This window comes from Diplotaxodon limnothrissa, linkage group LG2, assembly GCF_057381915.1.
Source record: "Diplotaxodon limnothrissa isolate DT_005_m linkage group LG2, D_limnothrissa_male_GT1.1, whole genome shotgun sequence".
Taxonomy (NCBI): domain Eukaryota; kingdom Metazoa; phylum Chordata; class Actinopteri; order Cichliformes; family Cichlidae; genus Diplotaxodon; species Diplotaxodon limnothrissa.
In genome coordinates, this window is record NC_140597.1 from 29,535,856 (window position 1) to 29,544,114 (window position 8,259).

Consider the following 8,259-nt stretch of genomic DNA (forward strand, 5'->3'; position numbering starts at 1 on the left):
GTAGCGTCAACCATTTGCAGGTTGGTATTTTCTTAAGTATCACAACTACTTCAAATCAGCTGTAATAAAATTGTCTGGCTGTTAAGACTTCTGATTATGTTTCTGGCAACTCTCACCAGCTAAACATATCAAGGAGTCACATCAGCAAATCAGCATCAGGTGATGCAAAATCATGTTGTTACAACAGTGTGTTCTGCTTTTACTTTGACACATAGTACCCACTTACGCTGTTGCAGATCCTGCTATGGCAACAGCACTCACCAGTGACTGTGGTCAGCAGGACACAACATCACAAAGTCAATCAGCCTACTTTTATTAGACACTCATGAATTTGGAGATTCAACTAACACAGGGAAGGAATACAGTATATAAAGTTCACTGTCGTGCAAAAAGACAGCTGTGGCACTGCCTCCACCCCTCAGACTCAAAGCGTGGGGATGATTCCTGAAACACTGAGCCTGAAAATAAATACATTTATATGTCTTATATATCCATTCCTCAGCACTGCTTTTATGACTGACTAGTATTAACTTCTGCAGTTGAAACATTTCTGTCTCATCAGTATTATTCTCATGGGATCAAAAATAGCAAATAATCACATCAAACGGTTCAAACTCACTCAAACACAGATTCCAACATTTTTAACCACACTTTTTTCTGTGTACTGATAAATTAATTCAATGCAAAATATGTATTAGAATATCTAAAACTGCAACCCTATCACAACATCCACCACATTCTAAGTGAAAACATGACAAACTGGTGTGCACAGGCATCAGATTATTGGCCAGAACATCACCAAACATCATTTGCGAGAGTACCACACTTATCCTCCAAATGTCACACTCTAACTTAACTATTTTTTATTTTGTCATTCAATGTTAGGAATTAAAGTGAACCAACAGTCAATCAAAACTGATTTCACATAAATATTTTCACTTTTTATTGGTTAGACGTACAGACTTGGAATTATAAACAGAGGGCAGTTTAGAGAGGCGGTGCGTGTTCATTGATCGTTCTCGTAGTCGGCTGAATTCTTCCTCTTGCCCTGCTGATGGACGCTGTTGCCCCAGCTGTAGGTCAGATACATAAGGACCATTGCTGCAAAAAGGAAGATTACAAAACACATTAGCATTAGCGATCTGACACTTTATGCACCTTACTGTGAAATAAGTGTCTTTAGTAAATCCTTAAAAATCATATTGTCTGTCTCTTCATTCTCTTCAAATCTTCACTCATGCTTCACACATGACACGACTAAAACACTTCTATTATATAAGCACAAATACTGTTATGGTCAAACTCATAATCAATTAATTTAACAGGTCATCTAGGTTTGTCTGTGAAGGTTCTCAGTCACCCAGGTCATCGTAGTCAAAGGAGCTTGCAAAGAAAAGCGTCTGGACTTCTTTAAGTTACTTGAAGACGTTTCACCTCTCGTCCGAGAAGCTTCAACTGAAGAAGCTTCTCAAATGACGTTTCACCTCTCATCTGAGAAGGTTCTTCAACTGAAGAAGCTTCACGGATGAGAGGTGAAACGTCTTCAAGTAACTTAAAGAAGTCCAGACGCTTTTCTTTGCAAGTCATCTAGGTTTGCTTTATTTTCTATTTTCTCTATCTTAAAAATAGCCTAAAGTAGTTCAGAATAAGATCCTTTTATAGTTTAAAATACAAGCGTTTTTAGCTCAGAAACCAACTCCAAGATTCCAGGTGAAGTTTAACTAGGAAAATATGAATGACAGAGTTGAAACAAACAGGCCAAGCATGCTACATATGCTCTTATTTAATTTTAAGAATTTACTGATATTGACACAATGAGCTGGTATACCAGAATCCTAACATAGTGTAAAAGAAAAACACTCACGGGGTGCAACTTTGAAGAAAGACGACGTGACCCTCCTCCACACATTTGGGATTCCCTTGGAGAAGTAGTTGGGGAAAGCCCTCTGCTCAAAAGGGGACAGACTGTATGTGATTATATGCCTGACCTTGGCCAAGTTTCCAAAGTGGCGTCCCATGTTTACTGGAGAGCTGGGCTGAAAAGACAGCAAGACGCATACAAACACAGTCATCAGTGCTTAAGTGTTTCTGTGAGCTGGATTTAAAGAAAATATTTTTAACCCAATAGCTGGATAATATATCTAATGTTCTCCTCAGAAACCAGCCTGTCATTGGAAAGGGGGTTATTGGGGTTACTGAATTTTAAATATACATAAAGGGCAATACATACGTGTCGTATTAACTTTAACGTAAAGTCGTCATTTAAACGTTAGCTTATGTAATGAGGTTCACAAGTCAGCTTTATAAAGCTGTTTTATGTAAGAGTATTACATAAACAATCACCTGCCCTTGTCTTAAAGACTTCCTGTGATAGTCACTAACACAGAACCCCCAAAAGGGTGCCAGATTGTTGATCCGTAGCCTGTCTCAAAGAACACAAAATTAAAATCCCAAACGAGCTAAGGTTAGCCGCGCTAGACGTTAGCTTGTCTGTTAGCTCAAACAGGCTAGCTCCTGAGGTACAAACAGACCTTGAGCTTGCACGAAAGCGTGGTATTTGAATCGCAATAGGCTCACACTAGTTCAGTTTCGCTATTAAAAAAAATTACTGACATATCACGTTTTAGTATTACGGATAAATTCAAGAAAAACTTTTCAGTTGAAATAATGACATTGAGACTCACCGCTTTGCTTGTCCACGGTGTTTCTGAACACTTCCGGTGTCCGTCGACCTTTGTTATTCAGGCGTCAGCTCACGCCGAGGGCATTACTGCCCCCTGACGGGCTGGGGTTTAAACGGCAAGCCATTAACTGAGTGAGGAAAATGTGTTTTTTCTAGTTCCAGGTCTATTAATACTGTGCTCGTGTGTTTTCAGATATTCCAATATTTGATTATGGGCATCATCTAGTTTAGGCCGCAGATCCTAGCTGCCACAGCAAATCACACTCAGAAGGTGCCAATATTAATCGACTAAGCTCTAAAGGTTTTTTTCCTCAGTTAGGACTTTAAGCAAAACAAGTAAAGTTGTGGTCGAAAGTTCCCATACACTCATGGAGGGCATGGATGTTATGTTAATTTTTATTCAGTGCTCTAGGGTAGAATGATTGTGCATCATAGATCTTTAATCACTTTAAAAAAACAAAACAAGAATTGGGTGCAGAATTGAATTCGTGTTGGATTTTCTTTAGTGTACATCTGTATACAGGCTTAAATATGAATATATACATTCCCACTAATATTTAGCTAAATGTCTCTTAACGTGTTGCACTTCAACCAGAAACTTTGGTTGCCATAAATAAGCTTGAGGCATATTTTTGGCTGGATGACCACTTTTCACGGCACAGTTGGTAGTTCATTTAAATTGATTACTTTCAAGGCAATGACTGGGCATTTAAACATAGTCCACAATTTTTAACAAGGGTTGAGGCCGGCGTTTTGGCAAGACCATTACAAAGGTGTAATATTAGTCTGCTTTATTTATTCCAAAACCACTTGTGATGTATGCTTGGCATCATTGTCCTGTTGGAACATCCAATTAGATCTGAGTTCATACTGTCTAGCTTTGATTTAAGGTGATGAAGAAAGACACCTCATCTCTGTGGCCAGATAGCTCAATCTTTGTCTCATCTGGCCATAAAACTTTTCTTTTTAGTAGATTTCCTCAATTTCAGCACCACTCACCTTTCTTTAGTGGCTCATAGCTCTTCCCATAATTCCATTTAAACAAGGTTTATGCAAGTTATTTTTAATTTTCTTCAACTTTTGCCTACATAATTTCATTCTTTCGAATATTCCTAAGCTGAACACAGACACACAGTGAATTCATTCAGTTTGCATAAATAGATATGACATGCATTTAGTCTCATTCAACCAGTACAAATATATAAGCATGCAGTCAGTTCACACGTATGCAGTCACTCAGTGACCAGAAGTAATAAATACACACTGAAACCTCGACAACTTTCATTCTGGACATTATGCAGACAGACGTCTGTAATCCCCATGAATAAAACGATATGTAAAAGGTTTGGGAAGCGTTTGTGACTGCTTTTTCTTTTTGTCCAGAACAGGGCTACTTAAAATTTGGCAAATTGTGTTAAATTAAAGAATAATGACAGACAACCCACCCAGAATAAATGAACAAAAACAAGCAAACTTAAAATAAATCATACATCACACATTTTTATCTTCAAGTGTGTTAGATTCATTACAACATTTCTAACAGCTGAAGATCAGGATGCATCTGCACCTTTTCTGCCTTAACAAAACCGAAATAAATGCCACACTTTTACATGATAAAATACTTTAAGTAAACACAACTGCTCCAGACCAAACTTCTTTCATGCACAACGATTTTATAAATTCATGAAATCACCGAGCCTGGTCAGAATATTTGATGCTTGGAAACAGTCCACCTGTGTGATGACTGCTGATGAGGGTTTGTTGACATTCTGATCAGCCTGAAAAACAGAAAGGCATGTTGGTTGCTGGCTTAGCGACATGTACACCTGGTGGCGACCATGTCTTCAAACTCCTTGTAGACGTAAGAGCCGTCCTCTTCAAAGATCATGACACTGAGGGGGCTGTAGTGGGAGGGGACACACGAGGGCCTGGGAACAGAGGAGTCAAGCTTCTCATAGATGAGGTTTTGCACCATGGTGTGGACGGGTGACCCGTAGATGAAGCCCGTGATCCTCGGGCAGATTCCTCTGCAGTACCTGGGATTGTACTTAGGAGGAAACACAATCCAGTGGTCCAGTTTGAGCTGACTGAAGCGCACCCTGAAATCATACAAGGCGCAGTCACGTGTTGGGAATTCGGAACTTGGGAGAAGCTCAGGCAGCTGGATGTCCAACTTTGTATCACCTCGTTTGCTCTTTGGAGATTCCCTCTTCCATCTCCTCTTGCGCCCACGCCTGCGTTCTGGTTTTAAAGCCCCCTCCTTCTGAAAATTATTAAAGGCCACAGATGGCCTTTTACTTGCTTTAGCACTCTCTAGTGACCACTGGTGGGCAATTTTACTGGTGTCATTGAGGTAAAGAAGTAGAGGAGGGGACCTCAAGGTGATCTCCAGGGGACCTTTGCAACCATTGCCCTTGGCTCTTTGTTCCTCTGGGCAGGTGATGTTGACAAGCAAGTGTATGTTCTTTTTCGGAAACTTTAGGAGAGGCAGAAAAAATGAAGTGATGTCAATCTCCACCCAGTTTCTCCAGCTCCTCCTGCCTGTGCTGGCTGAAAAGTTCACTGCACGTTGGATCCCTGGACAGAGCGGGCACTGATTCGACCTCTCATACTCCTCGATAGTGATGTAACACAGAGAGCTGACAGGTGCTGAACTTTCATGGTCCAAACTGTACAGCAGGGCCGAGTTCAGAAGTTGCTCTTTTCTTTTCACTTGATGGAGGCTGTAGGATAAATCCTGCATAAAACTCTCTGTGGAAGAACACAAGAACATAAAGGGCAGAAAGTCACCATCATGTCATGATGCAGACGTGCTCAAGATTACACCAAATTTTAATTAGGTTGAATAAACATGCACAACTTATACATGTAGCCAATTCCACCAATGACATTTTACTTTTAAGGGAAGGTAAAAATGCAGGATTAGTGACAATAATGTGTTTCCATAATCAGTTACATACAAAAAAAAACCCTAAAAACGCACACTTTTTGTGTGTGTGTGTATATATATATATATATATATATATATATATATATATATATATATATATATATATATATATATAAATCAACTATTACACACTTAAAAATATATATAATAAAAAATATTGGTATATTGTAGCATACCCAAGTATTATCACACTAAAGTTGAATGACTAAAAAAAATAAAAAAAAATTAAAAAGACCTCAAGCTTTAATATCTGTGAAACCATACATGTGGTTTGGACCGTTTAAGATATTATGTGTTGTATATTAGAAGCTATAAAAAATATATCTGTCCCCTGTCTGCAAAACTGTGATTTCTACAGGCATCCAATCTGCTGCCAGAGATCTGACATTCAAATATTTTTGATTTTAAACGGTATTCATTCTGCGTTAACTTGAGCTACATCCATGAGTCCATATTCATAGAATTACAGTAATAGATTTAACGTAAAAGTATCTGAAGGGCCTCACTCAAGATGCTTTGTAGATAATAGAACTACAAAATGAACCCTCACAAAAAAAGTGAAAGACTAAATCATCTAGAAACCACTTACCTTCTTCCCTCACAGTTTATGTTATAAATCTTATTAAAGACGTGCATCTTTTTCCTGGAACATCATTAAATCCAGCAGCCACAGTATATACCAGCCTTGTGTAGAAATTAGTTCTCCCTTTAAACCAGGTTTCCCATGGTACCCTCTATAATTTGGGTTAGCACTAAGGTTAAGTTATGGCTTTTCATAAGTACTTGACTGAGCAGTTTTGCTGTAATTTTGCTGCACCAGCAATCAGATAGCAAGCAACACAATCCTCAGAGCAGGTATGACTAACTTCACCACACTGGCCTAGTGAGTTTGTGTGTCAACAGTGCAAACAACGCACCTAGTTGAGCGAGGGTGTGTGCAAATGTACGTGCATCTCTTGGCAGCGAACATCTACTTGCTGCTCTGCCTAATAACAAAAAAGCGCAGAGCAAAATGGATGATCTGGGGAAGAAATATAGGTAAGGCAGACAGGGAGGGAATAAAAATGAGAAAGAAAAGGCAGCTAAATGCTGCAAAAAACATCCCAGTTATGAGCCAGATCAAACAAACACTCACCATACATGCAGCCTAATGATTTATGCAGGTGCACCAAAAGCCATGGCACCTTGAAATTCAGTAGTTAGGATTGTTGGCAGTCCCAGGTTGCCTTTTTTAATGTTATAATATGAATAAAGTTATTCATTTATAATTAACATCAATGCACAACCTGTAAAATCAGTGGTTAGTGTATTGCATGTACATGGTGGACTGGAATTATTTACGTATGATCTAGTCTGCCCCTGGTACAGCAGAGAGAAATGGGTCAGGTCAGGGTAAGATGATGAGATGTAGTATAAGGTATGGTTAATGTCAAACATGAAACAGTCACATTGTAATACCATTAAATGAACCACTTTTTGTTCTGTGTTGAGTCAGTTTGTTGGGACATTTGACTCAAAAACTTTATATTACCAAATATAAACTGAGATACTTATCCTAGGGTGCATCTGGGGCTTGAGGTTCTTCTGAGATCCAGGAAGCTCTGGTAATTTCGCTTTGCTTTACCTCATCTTCGAAAAAGTGACCTATATCTCCAAATCATTGAAACTCTATAATCTTAATAAACACATGACCCTTAGTAACTATCCTTTGGGGTGTTTTAAGGCTGTGTGCCATGTTTCAGAGCCTATTCGTTTATTTAAATGGCCATGGAGCATCAGTGCTGCATGACCGTTTTGTTTTCTCCAGTGCAGTCAGCTGCCCGTGTGACTTGCTCACCTTTGTTACTTTGTGCCAGGCACTCATCCTGTGGCTTGATCAGTCGGACAGTGTTGTAGATGTTGCTCCCGTCCACACTCCTCTGCACTCTGGAGGACTTCTTGTAAACCTCTGTCAGATATTTCATGTACCTGTGCTCGGGTTTGAGCTTTTTCTTCAGACCGGGGTTCCACCTCGACCCCCCGTGCTCCGACAGAGCTTTCAGCAGCGGGGAGAAGATGCTGTCGTACTGGTAGGTGAAGTCGGTCAGTGTGTGCGGCGCGTTAGTGGCAGGCCTGAATGGCGCAACCAGCTTGAAGCTGCAGGTGACAAGCAGCAGCAGAGCGACAGTGCGAAAACGACTAAGGGCAGCTGACATCAGCATTTGTTTTTCCATTATAAACAACGAAACCGGTCAAAACCTATCGGGACTCTCTGTGGAGAGCTCGAGGTCAACAGGAGCGAACACGTGCTGCCGCTGATCAACACGCGCAGGTGTGGGCAATCAGCTCCATCACTCATATTACTTTGTCATGTAAAAGAAAGCTGCTGCAGGAGCCCCTGCGGCTGGGTCGTGTGAAAAATAAGAATGAAAACTGCAGCGAGCTTGTTTTATATGTAGCATAAGTGAGAGGACTGTGTTTTGTAAAGCACCAGCTCTGATTAAACTGTGAACCTTTAACTTCTGGTATTGAAGTACGTTTCCGGTTATTGTAAAAACAAGGTCAGACTACACATTTTAACATTTAAAGCGGAAAACCGAGCCCTCTAAACAGATTTGAAACACATTTTAGCAAATTTAAATACATT

The 8,259-nt window shown here is 39.9% G+C and overlaps 2 protein-coding genes across 4 annotated transcripts; both read right to left on the reverse strand.

Annotated features, from left to right (window-relative positions):
• Positions 1–643: 643 nt before the first annotated feature.
• On the reverse strand, positions 644–2,721 carry uqcrq (ubiquinol-cytochrome c reductase, complex III subunit VII). The gene is made up of 3 exons (XM_085370231.1): positions 2,685–2,721; positions 1,865–2,036; positions 644–1,101 (listed from the first exon to the last, which is right to left on the reverse strand). The coding sequence occupies exons 2-3, from the start codon at positions 2,016–2,018 to the stop codon at positions 1,007–1,009; spliced, it is 249 nt and encodes an 82-aa protein (XP_085226357.1). The 5' UTR covers positions 2,019–2,036; positions 2,685–2,721; the 3' UTR covers positions 644–1,006.
• A 1,772-nt stretch (positions 2,722–4,493) lies between these two features.
• Positions 4,494–7,846, reverse strand: gdf9 (growth differentiation factor 9). Of its 3 annotated transcripts, XM_085362004.1 has the most exons (3): positions 7,471–7,846; positions 6,551–6,619; positions 4,494–5,434 (listed from the first exon to the last, which is right to left on the reverse strand). In XM_085362004.1, the coding sequence occupies exons 1-3, from the start codon at positions 7,844–7,846 to the stop codon at positions 4,494–4,496; spliced, it is 1,386 nt and encodes a 461-aa protein (XP_085218130.1). The 3 variants fall into 3 exon arrangements, with proteins under 3 accessions (XP_085218130.1, XP_085218138.1, XP_085218147.1); XM_085362012.1 differs by lacking the exon at positions 6,551–6,619; XM_085362021.1 differs by lacking the exon at positions 6,551–6,619 and having other exon boundaries at positions 4,494–5,430; positions 7,467–7,843.
• Positions 7,847–8,259: the final 413 nt, after the last annotated feature.